Here is a 23,393-nt window from a genome sequence, read left to right as displayed (position 1 = left end):
ACACAAACGAGAATCAAAAGTTGAACTGCAAAATATGGTTATCTGCCTATAGCACCTCAGTGTTCACACGGTACATTTTGTCGTTAGAAAAAGAATACATGGCTCAATCTTGCAGAAGCTTATTTAGAATTTAATCACATGATTTAAACAGTCTTCAAACAGCCACACGTTTACCAGAAATTGTTTTCTGAATGCACTCAAATGCTGAGAAAACTAGAAAGATAGAAGTGCTCATGTTTCTTATATCGAGTGCTTTTGAATGTAATTCAGATTTTCAGAACTGTGATTTTCATGAAGAAGTTTCAGAGCTTATCTCTTTACCATGAGAACTAAACTTACGCAATATTTGTATCTGCCTAAAGCTGAAAGACAATATAACCATTTACTCGATTACGGTAATTAAACATCTGTACACAACAAGATGGACCAAACTATATATGATGTTTGCTGTTACTGAAATGTATCAGACTGCTTTTAAAACTCAACCTTAAGTTTTGTGTAGTTTGCTAAATTATCTGACTTCTAGATTCATCTATGGCAAGTAATAATTTCACGTAGAAGAGGGTACTTATGACATCATCAGAATGACTCTCAATAACCTGTACATGCAGTAATAGCAAATAAATACTGTAAAAACGGATTTTTTTCGTAAAAAGCATTTTAAAACTCAATATGAAAATTATCTCCAACAATTATGATATATAACCTAAAAGGTTGGCTGTATTTTATGATGATAAGTCTGAGATTCATATATTAGCGTGTTATCTATAGGTTGACTAGAACAAACAAAACGCCTTGAAGAACAGCAAAAAAGTGAAAATAAATACAAAGAACCAACAATATAACTAATGATACTAACTCTATGCAAATTCCAGATCAAATGCTAACAAAGCTATAAATAACAGCTTGTAATATATATATTACTGGCGCAGCAGAGCATATGGGCCTTTATAAACTGGGTAAATGTTGCGTTTCTTATCTGAAGTACAAACACAAGTGTTATGAGCTAGCACCATGGGTTTTCCAGCGGGGGATTCTGCTTGTAAACTTGATCTTGTGATCTCGCAATAGGAGCTGGAGAATATTACTGGACCTAAGGCTGCCGATGGAAAGACTCTCCATGGCCAGTATACAGTGAGCTCATCTCCTTGTTTCACATGCTGCCCTTCCAGTCTCAAACTACAACAAGAACTAGTTTAAATGGAACAGCCGGGGTATTCCGATTAGCACAATATGCATACTAATATATACATACTAATATTGTCTGAATGAATTCCATGTAGCTGCTCTGTAGCATGAAATCCATTCAGACAATATTAGCACATAACACTTTTTGTATGGTAGTAAATTCTGTAGTCAAGCTCTTTCCTTAAGTTGTTTGACCAGGTCATTATTTGTGTTTTCTATTCATTACATCGCCCACTTTGTATTGCAGTCATATACTATTAAAAGAATATCTTAAATAAAATGCCAAAAACATATATTTCATTCGTATCATTTAATTTTTGTATAGCCAGGCCTGTACACTCTAAGCAATGAATCATATACTGTGATCGCTTGCTAACTGTATGACACAGTTAAGATCTTATGACCAGAACTTTTGAATTGCATCATTTGTGGTGTCTATGCCTTCAAAGAAACTGTGGCACAAGATTTCTTCAATATAAAAATAATGAACAACAAATAATCGCACATAGCAAATGAACTGGAAATGTCTGAACATGGTTGATACAGTAGCATTACAATGCCATTGGAGCAAAACAATCACAAAACTTATCTGTTTTTTTTTCCATCAAAATATTGTAAAATATAATATCCTACGACCTACATTATTAGAAGAATAATTTTATGGTTATCAGCGTAGATGGTGAATTAGAATAATAAAAAACGCATTTTTCCATCTTACTATTCTGTTATAGTTGCTTTTGTCCAAAGGGTGAGACCGAATCAATTTGTATAAATTTAGTTATTTTATATCACAAATGTTGCTTTGAGATAAGGAAAAATTTACATACAAGCTCTGTCCTGAAACGCATTAAGGTCTTATGCCAAGGAAGGACTGTAGTAGTAAGGTAATATGCTGGCTGAGATCTTGCTAGCTGAGATCTTCATAGAAAGAAGCAAGAAGCGGCGAAACGATGAAAGAACAGGAGTCGAAACAAACAGTCTAGACAAGTGTAAATATATTTAGACAGGACATGATCTCGACAAAAATACAGCATTTGGAGGCAGAGTTGAAGACAAAATCATTAAATTGAAGTATAAATCGCTTAGTCCCGAATATTGGCAAGTTGATGGTCGATTAAAGGTGAATTGATTGAAATCAATGCTTTTCGAATACTGTTTGTGTGACTCAACAAAATTAGTTTTTAAATCCAGCATAAACAATGGAAAATTCCTAAACCTGTATCAAGTATATGTTTACAGATTGAACAGAAACATTCTTGGGGTAGAAAACTGCTGTTGCTTCTGTTGTTTCAAATTTAAAAAATTTAAAACAACAGAAGGAAGAAATTTGACAATTTATTTGCAAAGCTGACAAAGTAAACTACCTTTGTAGAAAACTTTCAACAACATTAATCGATCGTTTTGGCCTAGTTTTAATAGCAACATGGGTATGAATTAGAACTGTGATTGGCTAAAAGTTACATGAGTATTTACAGTTTAAAACTTGATATTGTGTTTATAAAAAGAGCATTACGCGTTTGATATTACCAACTTCTGTTATTATTCCTCTATGCTCGTAAACTTATAAAAATCCTAAAACTATCTAACATTTTCCAAGTGCCTCAAACCAGAGATGTTTATAAGGCTTACAAAATAGACTCAATTCAATTAAACTCTCATCAAAAAGTTAACAATTTAATTCCCAATTCATTTCCATCATATGTCGTATAAGAATCTATTCAATTCACAATTCATTGCAAAACGCCAATTCAATTTTCAATTTTTTAGCTATCCTAGCTTAAAGAACTCGATTCAATTCTCCATCGTTGGCATCGTAAGGCGAAATTGTCATATAGAGGGATATAGAAACCTATAGCAATTGTCTAATGAAAAAAACACCCTTGGTAAAAACATCAAATCTTATATACATACTGCATATACAATGTACATTTTTTTGTAAATACATACACTTTCTTAATTTTTTGCAAAAATTAGTAACAATATAGCATTTTAACCTTAGTAACTATAGTTAACTTATAGCTAACCTAGTAACTCTAGCTTCGTTGCAATGGTAATCATTTTCTCCTTACTTTATTTTATCTAATATATTGTTTCAATATATTAGATTAAGATTCAATCTAATATATTAAAGATTGCAACATAAACTCAAAACATTTAAATATGTTGCAAAAAATATTAATAGCAAAATGTTGTGGAAAGTTAAAAATAAATACTTTAGGTAGAAATTAGTTCAATTACTTCGAGCTGTTTAAAACGAACATTTTTTAACTTGCTTTTTAAAAGTCACAAATTGCACATTTCTCTCGTTGCTATGGTATTTTAAGGTTTTAAACCTACCTTTTAAACAATAAATTAACCTCATTTACGTGACTACGTGACTGAAAGAAAATATTGTAGTAATTTATAGATTCTTTTCAGTGCCAGGAAAATCATTTTTAGCATCTTCAATTTAAAAAAACTTGAAAGTGATTGAAAATTATGTTTGGATCTGTAAGAGATAGCTACAGTAAGATGCAACTGCATTGTCATCATGATCCGATCCAGTGTCTATTAACTACGTAATAATATTAGTTTATAATAATTTGATTGAGTACAGGTTCTATAAAGGTTTGATAAAGGTTCTATCATGTAGGTTCTAAAAAATATCAATCAATGCTTAACTAAGAATTCGTTAACATTTGTTTTAGGTAAAGGCATTACATCTAATCTAGTCTGGATCCATAGAAATAACTGTGTCTAGGACTGAATGGGTGGCCGCTTGAAATACATTTCAAGCGGCCATCTTTACCTCAAACACCGTGATAAAGCATTGATTTCCATTAACAACAAGTATTATCTAATATATTAGATTAACATATTAAATTAAGATTCAATCTAATATATTAAAGATTGCAGCATCAACTCAAAACATTTAAATATGTAGCAAAGATAATCTTTGAATGAATCGTTATGCTAAACTGCTTGCTCATGCTATTCCATGCATGAGCTGGAACTGACTGGTCTCAAGGAAATAATTCACTTCTAGGGACAGAATGTTAATTAAAAGAAGTTCAATAGAAAGTTCTTTTAAAAGTACTCTAGATAAAAATTACCTAGTTTATAAGAAATTCAGTTTGTTCCCATCAGACCTCGTGAATAAAATATCAACCTGAGTGTCAGTCACCATGATAAAGAGCTGCCTTTGCATCTGTGTAAATCTATGGAATTACGCTATGGGGTTGATTCACGATATTTATCATGGGTGCGCAAAAAACCAACCAAATGAAATTAGAGAAAATAGTTTCACAAATACAATTGCAAGCTATTGAAGAAACAATGTGTACAAAATGCAAGCAATAAAATTCAGTAACCTAATAAAGCCATCCTTTATCCCCAACCTCTCACTGTGGTGTCGGACAGACTGACAGACACGGCTCTTATCATAGTATGACTAGATGAATGCCCGGCATTGCACAGGTAATAAAGTATCATAGTACAGATTGTAAATAATGCTTCAATGGTGTTCAATTAGTCATTTGTGGCCAGATTTGCAAAGAAAATACATTAGCACTTGAAGACAAACAGATATGTTAAGAAATAATGCTAATAAGATTGAGCTCGCAGTAATATACCATAGGATGCAAACATTGGATACTTTACCGAAATCACCTGCCAGTGCTTGTACATAGTTAAAAGCTCTTAAAATATCTGTGGCTACTGCATACTTGTTTAAGGTTATGCATTATCCGGCAAAACCGTCTATTACAAATTTCGGCCTTTTAGCCAAATACATTTAGTGTAACCTTTACTATAATAAAAGCCGGGTCCGTCTATCTATTGAAAGCCACAGTTGAAGGTAAAAAAAAAGCATCACATGAGCTTTGAACCCACAGCATTCGGCATCACCAGCTAGCACTTTGCCAATTGTTCCCTTTCCATGTTTTAGAATTGTTGTACAAATACTTATTCTCTGTGCTTTATTGGCACATCTGACAATCTCTCACGGTGTTTGAGACTGCCAGGATACTCGTATGGAATGATATGAGAGTTACTTAAAATTCCTAGTATGTCTAATTGCGTCTTCATAAAGTACACCAAATCTGCAACAAACACAGCAATCTTCTCACCTTTTGATGGCCAGTTTAACTTTGGAGCCGCAGCTAGGTGAGTTAGTGGGACAGCTGAGTACAAGGCATTCTATAAGATTATCTCTATTAATAGTTGCTGAAGTCACTTCCAATCCTAAATACCGTAACTGTACCGACGACTCCATAGAGGTAGTTAGTCTCTCATCACCAAGTTGAGCGAGATGATGTCTAGTTATTGCGTAGTCAGATTGCTCCCTCTAAAGAGATATACTAAATGTCAGACATCTTGGTATGTTCATAAAACTATCAGATGAGAATAGAGGCGTGTTTCAAACAGTAGCTCAAGTAAAATAGCCGGTATTCCGCTATATTCAACTAGTGTGAGGGTGACATATTATGCTATACTAGTATTCTAGCAATCCCGTGCGCTATGAGAGATGACCATGTGCAATAAGTGTGTACACAATTATTCTTAGATGTGGAAAGGTGGGCTTCAAATATCGGTGTTCTATTCCATGCGATGCGTTCTTTTTTCCCAAAGTTTTAGCGACTTCGGACAGCTGGATAAACGCGGCTCTTATTATACTATTACTGTAAAGAATATAGATTAAGTCATCTAAAGAAGACTAAGGTTATACAACGGGTACTTGTTACAACTACTACTACTTCCTGCCCAAACTGCCATGAGATACTACATGTTTTTAGAATTGTTTTGCCATCAGCACTTCAAACATTCTAAATTTATTGGAATTTCAATCAAATTAACAGCAAAATAATGTGTGAAAAACATAGTGATTCGACATAATTGTATGAAAATGATAAATAAATTTTATATCAGTTCTATGCAGTTAGAGCAATATTCCAACGGTATTAACAAGTGTCTAACATTATTACTTCTTAGGCAATAAACTTTTTATCCTTAATCAATGAGCTCCGAATAAAAAATTAACTCTCTAACAATCGTTAAAAACAAATGTTTCAAGTGGCCACCCATTCAGTCCTGGGGGTCCGCCCATGTTTTGTGACGATTCTGACGACAGGGATATTTAAAAAGTGACAGACGAGACGACCATTTATCAATGTAGGTGACAAGGTGACGATGATTGCGTAAGTAGGATTACTAAAGGTACGGCGACACGTAACGAATTTTTCGTTGGTTCTGAGTTCTTGCCGAAATCACGGAAAAAACATAATTAATCGGTCGAAATTCACAGAATTATTTGAGCTGTGCATGCCCACCGAGTTCGTCGACAAAACGCTTTTAACAGATCACTGTCAACAAATTACTAGCGAACACGATTCTAGCAGCTTTAGCATTTAGTATAGTCCAAGACATGTATCGTGACACGCAATAAAAGTATGAAAGCAATTCAACATAGAACACACGATGTAACTGTTTGAGTTGCGCTATTCTTGGTGAGTGAGCACGACTCTAGCAAAATAACTCATGTAGTCCGAGAACATAATGCGACACGCAATAAATATATTATGGAAATTCACCATAGTAAATACGATGCAACCGATTTGATTGCGCTAAAGATGGCAACATTTTCTACCACAAAACTTTTGCTGCTAAAAAGGAAATACAATTAAAACATAAACAATTTGTAGCTATAGCATCCAAACAATAAATACATACAATAACGCAATCTAAGCAGTTGCATCGTGTGTACTATGTTGAATTGCACCTATACTTTTATTGTGTGTCATTATACGTCTCTTGGACTATACTAATTGCAAAAGCTGCTGGAATCGTGCTCGCTAGCACGATTCTAGCAGAATAATTCTGTGTGTTTGAATCATTTCGGGATTACGGTTATAACCAACGAAAAATTTACGTGTAGCGTGTAACGAAAAGTTAGGTGTAGCGGCACCTTTACTAACTTATTTGTCCATAAATCAACACGTTCAACCGAAACTTTAATAGTTTTGGTTTGAAGCATCTGGTCCAGCATTTATATACTGCCAAATAATTAAAGTAAACAGCAATTAAATGCCACGACATTGACAGCAAATCCGTTTCCAAGTCTGTGACTAACAGTGATTATTAATTAAAGACAATCTTGGTCTATTTTCAGTACAAGAAATGTAGCCCTAAAAGCCTGAGACGGCTGTCACTCTCCGCGGAGTAATCAGCAACGCTCCCAAACATTACTAATAAGTTTGTGAAGGTCGCTGGTTGAGCCATGCTTTTTGTTAGCAGAAGTTCAAACTGGGCAAGTTTCAGGGTTTTAACGCAATCCAGTGCCACCAGAATGGATATTTGTATTAAAATAATGAATGTGAAAAAAGATGTTTTGGTTACCAACTTGAAAAAGGTGACAGTAATTTTAAAAGTGACGACAGTGATTTTAAAAGTGACTATTCTGACGACAACTTTGTGTGGTAGGACCCCCAGTCCTAGACGCGGTTACTTCTATAGATCCAAACTGGATTAGATGTCATGCCTTTACCTAAAACAAGTGTTAACAAATTCTTAGTTAAGCATTGATTGATATTTTTTAGAACCTACATGATAGCAAGCTTTATAGAAGTTGTACTCAACCAATTTATTTTTAACTAGGATTATTACATAAATAATATACACTGGATTTAGTCATGATCACAACGCAGTTGCATCTTAGCTATCTCTTACAGATCCAAACATAATTTTCAATCACTTTCCAGTTTTTTAAATTGAAGATGATAAAAAATATTTTCCTGGCACTGAAAAGAATCTATAAATTACTACAATATTTTCTTTCAGTAACTTCAAGGTTAATTTATCGTCTAAAAGGTAGGTTTAAAACCTTACAATACCATAGCAACGAGAGAAATGTGCAATTTGTAACTTTGAAAAAGCAAATTAAAAAGTTTATTTAAAACAACTTGAAGCTGAAAAAACACCAAACATTTTTATGAGGTAGCTCTTGTACAGGGAATCGATGAAATTGCTATAATCTGGTGAGAGATTAACTAGAATACTTATTAAGAAATGATTATCGAAAACACCTTCCGTTGCTCACATCATTTTCAATAAACTCCTATTATGAACTTGTTCAATCATGATTTAGCAATTATTAATCAATTAAATCAATTAATTGATCAATTACTAAATCATAATTGGAGAAGCTAAACAACTGCAATTACACACAAGTCAATGCAAACTTTACAATCTCTTAAAAATCAAGCAGCTTATTCAGCAGTTATGATTTTGTTAAAGTTGGACCCATTCATGAATAAAAACCAAACCGGCAACATGATGACCTAACAGCAACAATAACCTTTATTATTGTGCAGAGCTTTTCTGCCATGCCAGTCATCTTCTGTCTTGACCTGGCACCGCCAGATTCAACGTCTACAACTTCATCCGTTGTAACGCCCGAAAGCTTGCTCAGTATATCCGGCATCTACAATTGATGAGCCGTTTTTGAACACAATGTTTATTACACAAAAATGTTATAAAGCTAAAACTGATAAAGTTGATTCCAATTTATGCGCTACATCTGGCTACAGATAACTACTGACAATTTATTAGAAAGACCCGGTGCTTTATAACTTGAGACACCAACCTGGTGTACAAAAAGCTGGTAACCAAAATCATCTACAATACATTTACAACACATCTACAATATATATACAACACATCTACAATATATATATACAACACATCTACAATATATATATACAACACATCTACAATACATTTACAACACATCTACAATATATATACAACACATCTACAATATATATATACAACACATCTACAATACATTTACAACACATCTACAATATATATACAACACATCTACAATACATTTACAACACATCTACAATATATATACAACACATCTACAATATATATATACAACACATCTACAATACATTTACAACACATCTACAATATATATACAACACATCTACAATATATATATACAACACATCTACAATACATTTACAACACATCTACAATATATATACAACACATCTACAATATATATATACAATACATCTACAATACATTTACAACACATCTACAATATATATATATATACAATACATCTACAATACATCTGCAACACATCTACAATATATATACAACACATCTACAATACATCTCTCACCAAAAAAATCTAAGAACTCATAAAACATGAATTCTAGATCTTATTTACATGCAAGTAATACTCAATTAGTATCAATAAGTGCAAATCTCAGTTGGCATAAAAGCTATTTACAGACATATCTTAAAGAAAAGATCTTTTATCTAATAGTTTTCTAGACGAAGTTAACCCGATTCCATACGATTATGAACATTGACACTATTAAGTCAACATCGAGTGTAAAATTGATGTTCTTCACCTGTTTCTATTGCCATGGGAGAATAAAGGTGCGTTTACACCAGGCTGATTTATCAGAGTTGCTTCAACTCTGAAAGAGTTGGACTTGGAACCGTTTCCAGCCTGTTTACGATTTCAAATACGTTTTTACAGAGACTTTACACCAGACTAACTCAAACTCTGATTATACAAAATGGGTCACTATTTTAACCAATTAAATACATCATCGATACCCATTCCATTTTGACCGCCTATTACCAAAACGGGAACTAAAACCTCGCCGTTGATGCATATCACGCCCACACTGCTTCTTACAGTAATTCTTATAGCAATTAGTAAAAATCTAGTTCATCTAAAGTAATTTTTTGCAATGATAGAACAAGACAAGTAATATTATTTTGTGCTGCAACCGTAATAGCTTTAGATGAATTCGAAGAAAAACAGAACAAATTTTTTAATTTGGATATATAGCTTATTGTTTATGCTATTCATATTGTAAACATCCAATTTGACAATTTTGTTTGTGATTTTGTATCAATGTTTTAATTCACATTAATTTATTAGTTGTCACTGTATCTGTACATATTTTAATGCTACTTTTAATTGAGTTTTAGGTAATTTATTTATTTAATTATAATTATAATTAATTTTATAATTTATTTAATTTTAGTGCTGCTATTGCCATTTTAATTATCTGTGTAATCACAAAAATCTGAATAGGCTATAATGTCATCAACATAAGTAGTTATTTGTTTTCTAACTCGGAGGCGTTTTCAGAACTTACACAAAAAATGTTCGTTTCATGTTAGAAATTCCCAAACAAAGATTAAAAATTAAAAAATTAAACTTCAGGCTAATTTTATAGAGAAATCTTAGGACAACACTGTCACTACCATAAAAGTCCTAAAGATCGTTGGTTATGTTATCAACGAATAATAAAATTCAGCTACTAGCAATTGCTGGGAATGTCGCAAAAATGTGTGTACGGCGGTCGACCATAGAAAACGTATGAGTCTACTTAAGTGAAAGGGTTAAAAACGTTGGATTTTCCACTGTTTGTGATAATAAACATGTTCATATCCTTCTGCAGCCGAGTTACTTTTACTTTTTCCAGCAACAAGTACTACAAAACTACAGAACTTGCACGGGTACTGCAACTGTGTTTTACCAACTAGATTTCTACTTCAAAAAAGTAAGTACTTTTCACTCAATGTTGTATTGTCTAGGAATTGCCACACCTTAATAACGTTGGATTTGTCACTGTTCGCGATAGTAAATGTGTTCATTTCCTTCAGCAGCTGAGTTACTAATTTTTTTCCAGTTACGAGTCGGCCTACTGTAACTTTCTACTTCAGAACTTGCAAAGGTACTCCGAGGGTTGCGATAGGCGCTGGTGAGAAGAAAGAGAGCAGCTGGTATCGACTTACTGCCACCCTGTTTTGGCCATGACCAGCTGTACGTCGCCTGCTCAGAAGTAGGCACAAGCCGAAAACTGTTTGTTCATACACCCGACAGAAAAACAAAAAAAGTTGTCTATCCGCAAGTGTTGCGTTGAACTAACATTGTGTTATTGTTATGTCATGCTATGTTCTTCATGTTCTGCTATACCTACATATTATCCACATGCAGCATTTTCTAACATATTTTTTAATATACATATATATTTTCATGTATCCGTTTGCCTTTTTATATCTCATAAAAAGGCTATTATGTTGCCACTATGTTTTATTATTGTAAGGTGCTAATGCTGTATCTGCCTTGACATCATATTGTCTGTGCTGTTATACAGTAATACTTCAACTTACGAGTGCTCCAACGTACGAGAAACTTGAGATACGAGCAAGCTTTTAAGCACGCTTTAGCACTAACATATGAGCCATGTTTAAGATACGAGCACGTGAGTCAGTTGCCAAGTATGCCGGATGTGTTTTATGAGAACAGCATCACTCTGTATTTTTTAACTGCTCGGGTTATACTTTTGTACCATGTTTTTGTGCGCGATTTTCAGTGCAGAATTATGTGAATTAAAAGTGCTGTGCGTAGGCCGAAAGTTTGCTAGTAAAATGAAAGATAATGCAAAGAAAAAGCAAATGATAACAAGTGATATTAAACGGAAAATTATTGAAAAATATGCGAAATGTGTATGGGTGATTGAGCTAGCTCAACAATATGACAGAAATACATCCACAATTATCAAACAGAAAGATTATATTCAGGGCATTTAGCTCGCAAAAGGACTAACCATAGTTTCTAAACGGCGCGGCGATCTTCACGACCGCTGATGGAGAGACTGCTCAGGCATGGGATAAAAGATAAACAATTGGCCGGTGACAGCGTAACTGAAACGATGCTACGTTGTGAAAAGGCCGGTTCTGTCTATCAAAACTATAAAAATAGACATTCGGACAAGCTGGCTAGTGGTCGTGCATTAACCCTTTGTGACGACACCTGAGTTCGTCCTAATCCAAACATGTCGCCCTTGCAACATGTTGAAAGAGCGAGAAAGGCAAACGTCCTTAGATAGGTTTATCTTAAAACGGCCGGCTAGTCGTGAAAGCGAAACAAAGGAAAAATTAGCAAACCAGCGAGAAACGTTAAACTACGAACGCCGAAGAAATTTCAATTGCGTTAATTAAGTTAAAAATGAAAGTTTGCTTTTAGGTTTGCTTCTAAGTTTGTCTTTTAAGATTTTGATAAAATCTAAATTTATCAAAGTCAACTGTTGTAGTGAAGGATAGCTTATATCTCCCTCTCTGGCAAACGCTAGTGTTAGCTGCTATTGTATGTACGTAGGCCTATTTAATTTTACATTTCAATTAATCACATTTCCTTGCATTATTTTTTATTTGTTGCTTTTTGAAAGTATGTGGTAAATTGTTTGGTCAATAACCAACATGTTTTTTTCTGTTACAATATCTTGTTTCGAGTGTTTTATTTGCATTTTTTAGAGTATGGAAACCAATCAATATATATTTAATTGTTCGATATATAAATAAATTGCACCAACATGCGAGTAAATTGACATACGAGCTCAGTCTCGGAACGCATTAAGCTCGTAAGTCGAAGTATGACTGTACATATAAATTTTATCGACACAACCTCATTACTGTTTGTATATAACATGTCAAAACACAAGCTATAGACGAAGAACTGGTGAGCTATGATTAGTGTTTTAAGCATGTAGAAGTCTCCATTCAATAAATGCTGGTGATAGCAAAATATTTTGAGTAATTTTTTAAAACATGCAAAATTTTTCAATACTGCCAGTTTGAAGAACTTCAGTTTGCCTAGCAATGTCAATTTCATTATCAGTTTTTTGTACACAAATAGGGCAACTCCGATTTGAGTGGTTTGCGACTGACGCATTGTAGACTAGCTGTAAAACATATTGCAGATTTCCATTGTTCTCCCCAACATTATTGAAATGTATGACTGCATATGTGTATGCAGTCTGATCAGCACAAAAATTTCAGTAGACTGCATATTTGGAGTTGTTTTACAGTATGAAAGACACCTCTCAATAAACCTCTTGCTGTATTTGAATCTGTTCCCGTGGACAGGTAATGCAGCTAGCGGTTTGGGGCTGTGGTGTCACTTGGAGATGCGCGCGAGACCTTTTTCACCCCATGTGCGGCGAGAGTCTTCAGGTGCGGCGCTCCAGATGAATGAGTTGGCAAGTGCGAGGCGATTGATTGCAGAGCAAGTGATTGCGAGGTAATTGATTGCGAGGCGATTGGTTGCGAAGCGATTGGTTGCGAGACGATTGGTTGCGAGTACCAGGTGATTGATTGCGAGACGATTGATTACAAGGCGATTGATTGCGAGGCGAGTGCAAGGCGATTGAGTGTGAGGCGATTGATTGCGAGGCGAGTGCAAGAGCGTGATTGTCAACTGCTGACAGACTGGTCAACCGAGGCGGGGACTCGGCGGCAAAAGTGTGCGATCATCAACTGCAAATAGACGGGTATGAACGGATGCATGAATCTAGACACACGAATTTAGACTATTTACTAGATTTTACACACATCTAGCTGTAAAACACATTGCAGATTTCCATTGTTCTCTCCAACATTATTGGCATGTAGGCCTATATGTGTATTCATACTCTAATCAAGGCAACAATTTCAGTAGACTGCATATTTGGAGTTGTTTTACAGTATGAAAGACAACTCTCAATAAACCTTATGCTGCACGTGAATCTGTTCCCGTAGGCGGTAATGCAGTTAGTTATTATCTAAATTCAGCCTTCAAAATCTTCTGTCTTTTATGAAAGGTAGATAAACTATTTAAAATTGCTTGTAGCTTGTTACAGGATGTTTAATAGGCTGAATGCCGAGAAAAATTAGCTCAAAAAAGCGTGATTTTATCACAAGCTAGCGTTGTTATCGGGCTTTTTGAGCTCATTTTTAAACATGCAATTTTAAATAGTTTATCTATCTTTCTGAAAAGGCTGAGATTATTTTGAAGGCTGAATTTAGATAATAATGGGTTTTAAGACAAGATGATTTAAATCATTTGACTTTAGTCGACCAACCCTGATATAATTATGCTGTAGTGTTATTCATGGTGTAGAAATATAGTACAATCATCAGACAGGGTTATTTACCACATTGGCACTTGCAGGTATGAATCGTAACTTGAAAATGTAGAAGACAAGTCTCCATATAAGAAGAAAAAACAGGAATTACCTGGGCTTCGGAATCATCAGCCCTGGAACTAAACGTACTCTGAAAATCTTCGTCGACCAATTCATTCATAGCTTCATGTATAGGCTGAGTGTTGGAGCATGTTATAGGCTGACTGATGAAATCATCTGGTTCAATTTGAAATTCATTCTACATGTAAAAAATGAGTCTTAAAAGTGTGATTAAAAGGCTTATAAATAAATTAAACTCTTTTTTTAATGAATTGAAACAAATAGAGCGGACGCTGGATATACAAAATAATTTGCCTCTACGACTGGTTTTGGAAAACCAGATGAGAATTATATTCACATGAATATTCCCACGACCAAACACAAGTGAAGCGATTGTTTGGGAGCTTTATGATAAATGCATATGGGTACACAACTCACGAAAATTAGTCATGACAGCTGTCCCAAACCCTTGTGCCCAAATCTCATCAACAAATTTAACCATTTTTCTATGGAGTAGTTCAAGTATAATAATGATACAAAACACATAAAAACCTATTTAAATATGTTACCAAGTCTTTGAAAAGTGTAGACAATATCCTAAAACTTACCCATCTGATCGGATAATACATAAATAGACAGATTAAATTGGCCTAAAATCGCCATAAAAACTTGACAAGCCTTTTTTAATCAAAATTAAGACCGACCAACGAAATGCCGATAAGGCCGTGCGACAGGGAGTAGAACCATTAAGTCGTGCGCGTTTCACAAGAAAAACATGCACATTTCACCAGTCTATGACATTGTCCAATTGCCGAAAGTTTCTGTAATTAACGTAGAAGTACTGAAAAATAATCGTTTCTTTTTTTGCCGATTTCAAAGTAACTGACATTTTGGACACTTATAATGAGTACTTTGGTATTCCAACTGATATCCAAAGCAGTGAAAGTAAAGGAAATGACGATGATATTTTTCTAACGATTTTTATAAGATTATTACAATATTTAATTATAAGAATAATTATTCAATTTTATAAGATTATTTATAAGATCATTCGAATTTACAAGATCGAAGTATATAGCGACCGATGTTGGGCAATATGTTACTGTTATTATTTTTCTAAAGATTTTGTTGATGGTGCTATCACCCAATATCGCGGTACTGCCAAGCCATTTTTAATATCTGCAAAATTAAGTTATAGGCCTAGACTTTCTTATACAGCTAATTCTATGACAATCAACTAAAATCTGTTTAGACTTTTAAATTCAGTACAATTTTTTGCATATAAATACAAAAATCTAGATAAATATCACAACTTCTTGATATTGGTTGCTATGACGTTTTGAAATGTAAACAAAATTGTGCATTGGTTTTCGTTTCTCAAACTTCAACCTCAGTCTTCTCAAAACTATGTTTTCACACTAATGGTAAACATGCATTCAGTTTATTGACCATAAAATCTGCTGTAATTAAGCTGGAATCAAATTTTTTTGCAAAATAACTGAGAATTTTCTCCTGCTAGTGTAGATAACTCTAAATCTCACACACCCGACTTAACCATGGTTTCTGTGATCATGACACATTTCTTCGCTTTGGTTACAGATCGCTGTCAAAACCATTCTGCATTTAACACAACCAACTTTCAAACTGTGTATATTACACAACAGCTTGCCATTTTACTTCTAATATTGCATTTTTCCTATTGCAGGGGAGAGACATAAACATATAATTTTTTCCTTTCATTATTGCTGTTTGTTGTACTGCAAGTTGTATTGCAGTTCTCCTATTGCACTGCAGTGCCATTTGACTGCTAATATTGCATTTCTCAACCAGCAGTACCCTTTCTTTTTTCCAATATCACTTTGGTCGTGGGCTGTATGACAGTGGAATTTCTAGTAGATATAGATACTATGATGTCTAACTAATCCCTTGCAAGATACCGTAAACCTTGACAAGTTGAAAGCCTTTTTTGACAAAAGAGTCAGCCTAACCTGGCATGTTGACTGAGTGGATTCGATGGCTTGACTCGGAAAGGAAGTTGACTTTATAGATGAGACTGTGAAGGACGACTCATCCACCAGATCCCGTGTAGATATTGTTGTTGGATGCACTACAGTCTCGATCTCTGTGATCGAATGGCTACACGACGGCTCCTCAGGATGCAACGGCGAAAATGAAGACGAGGTACGTGACACGAGCTCATTCTGTCTAAAACAGAAGGATTCTAATTTATGAAAAATGCAAATGTAAACAAGGCAACTAAAAGCAACACAAGAAAAACCAGCAAACTTCCAATCTAGTTTTTTTTGTTCATATATGTCTACTATACTCAACAAATTCAAACAATGACATAATTAAGTACAGGCTCAGGTGTGTTATAAACTTGTGAAATTGTTTAGATAGATGAAATAAACAGCAAGTAATAGCTAAATTAAGTCTGTTTTGCTACGATTACAATGAAAGATGATTCGGTAATGATACAATTAATCCGAACTGAGAAAACAAAATAAAAATCCTGAATATGTAGAATTAATAATAACAATTCTTGCATAGAAGCGTGTGTATAAAAAAGGTTACTGTTCCACCAAAAGCTATCCATCAAAACTTTGAATACGACGATACTGGTACCTCTCAATACCAGTACAAATATGAAAATGAGATATCGTACTGTCTTTGCCTGACTGAACGGAGAGATAATGCCGAGGCTCTTCCCATAGAGACAATATAATTGTCCACGTGAGAAGAATTGGCCTTGATCCCACATATAGTAATTGAACCGTACAAAAAATATTTCTTAACAGGGGCGTCGTAACACGTGGGCGTGTTGGTGAAATAACCAGCGTGCGCTATATAACTATAGCAAAAGCGACACACACACATACTTTGAGAAATATATATATTAATGATTATGAGGACATGTCAGATTCACATTACAAAAAAATACATGATCCTAACCTTGAAGATGGACCATCAATCTTTGAAGAGCCATGTTTTATGTGTGTTCGACTGGTTGCTGCTTCACACGACTGACTGGCTGATTCAAGCGACTGATTAAGTTGATGTGGATCTTTTGTGAGTCGACTAGAACCGTCACATGGCTGAATGAGATCGACGGGTGTCTGACTATTGTAGGTTGGTGGTTGACTAAGATGTTTATGCTGCAGATTATGCTCAAATGATGTTTGTGAAGACTGGGTTTGAGTAGGTAACAGCGTGCGAATAAACTTGTCTATGCTGTGAGTTGAGCTTGGTGAAGAAGATTCAGTTATGTGTGAATGACAATTTCCAGGTGAATGTGCCTTGCAAAAACTTTTATCGGAGGAACTAGGATCGGTGTCAAAAAGTCTCTCGATGAACGCATCAATAGCTTGACTTCCTAAAACTTCGTTTCCATCTGCTGGATTAGTAACTCCTTGTAAAGCTGATCGAGGAATACATATAGCCTCGTCATCTTCTATACATGGATACTCTTCCTAGAAGAGAAATGCAAGATACTGAATATACAACCAAGACCGTTGATTTGTACCGAAAAAGAAAATTAGTGCAGCTAAAAAGGATATACAGAAGGCCAACTAAATGCAGACAAAGGAGTAGCTGAATCTTAGTTGAATTTATTAGACTTGTCGATGGATTATTTATATTAATTGTAAGCCAGAACAAGTACTAAATTTTCAGGTGACCATGCCAGCTTAATGTCTGAGTGACCAAAAGCTAGTACTACCAACAGGTTTTAGCGTTGCGTATGTTACTACACCTTATTCCTATCTCTCTATCAGCTCTATGGTATCAACTCTAGATACTGAATCCATTATTTTAATTGGTGTTCATTTTGTGCAGAGCAAAAGCATTGTACAAGAAAATTTTACTGTAAATAAATAAATTGCTGTAAATTGATCTAGAATTTGTTGAAAAAAATGAAGAATAAAGCTTAAAGGTTGACTTGCAACAAAATTCACATTACAGTTATTTGGTATCAAAAGATTCACCATGTCTTACTCTGCTGTGTTGTAGGGGCAAAATATGTGGAAATGTGATTACAAGCTCTGAAAAGCTCACAAACGAACAGTTAATCGACGCTATCACGAAACTGCCATAGATTAGAATCTCTTTCCAAAACGGCTCAAATGGGACGCAGTTGAACAAGATGGCTTCTGTTTACACTTTCATGCAACTTCATTCGTCGAAATATTTTCACAAATATACTTCATGCATTCCATAAAACCATGTCTATTGACCTTATGCGTTTATTTCATCATCATTGTAATGCTGTCACTTTCAGCCCTGATATCTTATAACCTACGGAAAAATTCGTTTAATTTTCTAACCTTAGCTCGAAGGAGCGCATATCATTCTCTGATAAACATGACAAGCCTGTTGGTCACCTGTTATAATCGACAAATGCTGCAGAAATTATTTGCGCTGTATGGCAGGAAGTATGGGTCACATGATCAGATTACGACTAAACAAATAGACCAAGCCAAAAAAAAACTGTAAAGTAGCGAGCATCTATATTTGATACGGGCTCTTCGGTAAAACCCGAAGTGTTTGTCATAAACTAGTGCTATGAGAAGTTTTATATTGAGCCTTTTATTGGCCTTTCAATTCACGTGAGAACATCCCGTGTCAAAACAATAACCAAATGGAATAACAACGTCAAAGAAATAAACTGATTCCAATCTATGGCGGTTTCGAGATGGCGACGATTAACTGTTTGTTTTTGTGCTTGTAATCACATTTCCACATATTTTGCATCTCCGACACAGCAGAATAGGACATGGTGAATCTTTTGATACCAAATAACTCTAATGTGAGTTTTGTTGCAAGTCAACCTTTAAGAAAAAATGATAGAAAATCTCATTCGGTGAAATATTTTATTGTTTTAAGTTCAAGTACAATGCAGATGTAGTGTTTATAAAGAAAATGCTGGTTTTTGGGAGAGCAAAACTCTTCAGTTTGCCAGAGCACATAATGGCTCAGCTTGGGAAACTCTAATAGTGCAAAAATGATATGCATGTTTAAATGTTATAACAAAATCCACAGCCACAACACTGCTACCAAAAAGGTTGTGCTGTATTTATTCTGTTATCATCACATGAAGTGGCTATTCATTTTATTTGTCTTGTTAGGTTCTAGTAAAGTCGTGGTTGCAGGAAGGATGTCTATTGTTTGTGTAATTGACACATAGCTGGACTGATACATAATAGTTAGTACATTGATCTTGGCACCCACAGTGGTGATTAGTCAAATATATACCCTGGATATATATCATTGGATAGAATTATAGTTCAACTTTTTGTCATTTCGAGTTTTGGTTGTTTTCGATAAACATTTATTAACCCTTTCAGACCAAATCCCGAATTATTTGGAAAGAAGCTGCTATACCCTGGTCGAATCCCAAATTATCCAGGAGCGAACTTTTAAGCTTGCAATATCGTAATGCTGTCGCAATAATCTGGAAGAACACATTCTAAGCTTTTGATTAAGGACCAGTTTGCCATAGGTTGTTCGTAAAACAGACCAGTAAGGTTTTTTCTCTCAAGTTTCTGCCAGAAAAATCTACCATATTAGCAAAATTTGAGGATATTTTTTAGCAGTATCATAATACGTTCTATATTATATTTCAACATTACAACCTTATCACTTTACCACTAGCTCTACATAAACCAACAAGTGCAGATGTTGTTATAAGATTTACATGTAAATATTAATCTTCTAATAAAGAGTGAGCAAGACGTCAAATAATAACTATAGTTTTTATCATCTGACTGCTGTTATAGTTGTTATTTGCTCATCAGTGATTATGGCTGTTTCTTTCCTGAGTTCAAGCATAATAACATATTTGCATAAACAATACTATTATTAGTAACTGTTCAAGTTCTGTGATGGAGAATTAAACTTGTAACTGTTCAATTATTTTAAATGTGGCGAAGATAAGAGTTAGTAGGGAGTGCAGGTTCCATTTATCTTGTTTTAAATGAAATGCAAAAACAAGATAAATGAAAAAAACTAAAAATGACAAAGACTGATGAGGCTACATAAGAATGCAAACAAATTTCTAATATTTACAAATAATCTCATACAGTAAAGCATATGAAGATGATACTATAATTATATGAAACGTCCGCAGTCTAAGCTTTCTAGAATCAAACTGCAATAATGACCTTGATATAATTCATAATGGGTGCTGTGAAAATGGATGGTTATCAATTTGATCAAGTCTCACCATTTGCAATTAAACTCATCTAGGCCGATTAATCTTCCAATTCAATTCTTCAGAAAAAGTTGACAGCAAAATTATAGAGATTTATTGTAAATGGTAAACTGTCTTGGAATGATCACATCACATCAATACATACCAAAGTCTGAAAGAATTCAAATTTGTTCTATTTGATACGATAATATACTTGTGCATATATATATATATGCTGGTGACTCAAGGCTGATGACTCAATCCATCGTTTTTTTTGGCGTCATCAAGTGGTTTGCACATGCGCTCGTTCACGAAAAAGCCGCCATATTCGTAGAAAACGATAGTTTTTCTTTGATTTATTAGTACTTTTAAGTGTTGTTTTGATACCACAATAAAAAAATTGCAAACAAAAACATCGTTTTCAAATTATCATTGCAAAAGCTTCGTGTTTCTAACGATAAAATTGTCTATAAAGATGGCCGGCAACGATAAAATGACGTCACGAAAAAACGAAGGATAGTGTACACAATTAGTTAAGATGGAAATTGAATAATCCATTTTGTTAGTACGTAAGCTGACTTTGATATAAAAGAACAGGTTTTGAATGCAGAAACACAAATTGTTTACAAAATTCAGATGAGATGGCCTAGGCCTTCTCCCTAGCAAGCTACATGTATATCTTACTGGTCAATCTATTTGCTAACACCAAGTGTCATTGAGCTGTTTCATTGTATGCAGCCGTAACATACCATAACACCCCTAAATGTGTAGCATAACACTACATAGACATAGTCAAATAATAAGTACAGGCAGACACACCAGAATTTGAATTTTGCTACCAATTTTTGACTTTCTGGATACAACATGTTACAGCCTAAACAGAATAATCAAGCAACAACATTTTTTGAAAATTGTTCAAACTCCTTTTGCACAAGAACATCTCTTCATTTTCCTGTAAACACTTTTGCAGCAAAAAAGTTGATTTCTACGTACGAATTATACTTAGTACTTGAGTACGAATTCATGCTTTGAAGCACAGGTGTCCTTTAGCGGGCTATTGCCGAAGCTGAGGCCGGGCCGTAGTCTACACACACAAAACAACAACAAAGGTCCACGTAGTTATGAGCAAAAACAAAAGTATCCACCCAAACATCTCACCAGTCCGATGAGCAGCACACACAAAAACTAAACCAATCGACAGAGCCACCCATCATGTCAGAATGTTCCAAGTTTCAAGTCATGTCTTGCACAACTCACCTTATGGTTTCTTAAAACTTGTCCCAAAGTTCCTATTAATTTGAGACTGTCCGATTGCTGTTTTAGAAATGGTTGCCGCTAGCCTAACCTAACGTCCTGATTCAACATCTCACCAACTATCAGGGCATTGCTAAAAGAGGGAATCAAAACGTTCGGGCACTCAGCAATGCCCCAATAGTTACTGAGATGTTGAATTAGAACGTTAGGCTAGGCTAGCGGCGAACATTTCTAAAACGGCAATCGGACAGTCTCAAATTAATAGGGACTTTGGGACAAGTTTTGAGAAACCATAAGATGAGTTGTGCAAGACATGACTTGAAACTTGGAATATTTTGACATGATGGGTGGCTCTGTCGATTGGTGTAGTTTTTGTGTGTGCTGCTCATCGGACTGGTGAGATATTTGGGTGGATACTTTTGTTTTTGCTCATAACTACGTGGACCTTTGTTGTTTTTTTGTGTGTGTAGACTACGGCTCGGCAATATCCCGCTAAAGGACACCTGTGCTTTGAAGTGTATGAGAATGTGTACTCTTTCTTGAACCTGATGCGGACATACATTTTTTTCCACAATTAGCTTTTCTTTCCCCTGAAAAATTTAGGCAAATTATGTCAAATAGTTAGGCAAAGAACAGGTATGCAGAATGTGCGTTTAGTTTAGCAGGATCTATATTTTATCAGTGCAGTAGTGAAGAGATTTGCCTTGGAATGCTTTTACTGCCTTGAATGCATTTCATCTGCACAAATCCATATTAGAAAGCCTGAGAAATTATGCCCGAGAAGATTCAATGTACACCCGCTAGTATCTGACTATTAGAAAGCCAACTCAAGGTATGAGCATATGCCCCGACTTGCATTTACTAACTCTCTCACGCTTCTTTTTTAGTACATACTGGAGTTTGTGGCAAGAGGTACAGTGATTTAAGTTCTCAGCCAGCACTTTTTGCAATGTTATTGCTATATTGCAACTAACTTCCTTTATGAAGCTTGGATTGAAATTCACATACAGTTCTTGGTAAAAAGCAGTTATAAAAGACTGATGTCTTTGCATACTGTAGGAGGGTCTCCTCTAGGTGTAGCTCTGGTGCTCGGAGTGCCTTAAATTTTACTGTTCACTAATTTATCATATGAGCGAATAAGAGGTGAATGATTTTTCTCTGCTAGAAATTTATGTACAAGGTGGTGTCTAATGTTGTAGCGCTTTAATGCTAGGGTTTTCAAGTCTAGCACTTTACGAGCGTTTTTTAAGCTTTCTCCTACATTAAAAAAATGAACTGTACAGCTGTATTTTGCACCATTTCTATGTTGTACACTTGGCACGGGTCCCACGCTACCGCACTATACTCTAAATGCAGTCAAATGGCATTCAATAGATTTTGTCAACTTGACAATTTGAAAAATACTGATGACCCTTATAATGACAAGACCGTAATTACGTTAACACGACGAAATATTTGACTTTCTGTTGAGGGGGTGGAACTTGACAATTCATCAAAATCTTGAAAACTTCGCTCCCAATAAGCTTTTAATCTAGATTTGTGGTTCGCCATGCACACGCGGTGTAAACTAAAGAGAAACTTCAAAGACAAGCCTAAACGCATATTTTACTTTGGGTAAAAAATTTATATTGCTACTTTTTTGTAAAAAATATAAAATAAAAATTAGGTAAAAAATTAAATTAAACAGACAACAATTGCAATGTACAAAATTACTCTTTAGCAGGACCGCTGCCAATGCGATTTCG

The 23,393-nt window shown here is 34.8% G+C and overlaps 1 protein-coding gene across 1 annotated transcript; it reads right to left on the bottom strand.

Moving 5' to 3' along the window:
* Positions 1-734: 734 nt before the first annotated feature.
* On the bottom strand, positions 735-23,199 carry LOC137405136 (uncharacterized). The gene is made up of 7 exons (XM_068091361.1): positions 23,086-23,199; positions 17,160-17,677; positions 16,196-16,412; positions 14,260-14,406; positions 8,519-8,644; positions 5,295-5,512; positions 735-1,179 (listed from the first exon to the last, which is right to left on the bottom strand). The coding sequence occupies exons 1-7, from the start codon at positions 23,197-23,199 to the stop codon at positions 921-923; spliced, it is 1,599 nt and encodes a 532-aa protein (XP_067947462.1). The 3' UTR covers positions 735-920.
* Positions 23,200-23,393: the final 194 nt, after the last annotated feature.

The sequence above is a fragment of the Watersipora subatra genome, chromosome 9, assembly GCF_963576615.1.
Source record: "Watersipora subatra chromosome 9, tzWatSuba1.1, whole genome shotgun sequence".
Lineage (NCBI taxonomy): Eukaryota > Metazoa > Bryozoa > Gymnolaemata > Cheilostomatida > Watersiporidae > Watersipora > Watersipora subatra.
Note: the sequence above shows the minus strand (reverse complement) of the source record. Positions and strands in the feature narration are given on the sequence as shown.

What these genes read in the sequence shown, in the direction of transcription:
- LOC137405136 (XM_068091361.1), bottom strand. Translation starts at nt 23,199, where the DNA reads ATGGCGAACCACAAATCTAGATTAAAAGCTTATTGGGAGCGAAGTTTT. An exon ending in CCACTCAGTCAACATGCCAG is followed by an intron (nt 14,407 to 16,195) that starts GTTAGGCTGACT and finishes TTTTACATGTAG; the next exon opens with AATGAATTTCAAATTGAACC. An exon ending in GTTAAACTGGCCATCAAAAG is followed by an intron (nt 1,180 to 5,294) that starts GTGAGAAGATTG and finishes TTCTTGTTGTAG; the next exon opens with TTTGAGACTGGAAGGGCAGC.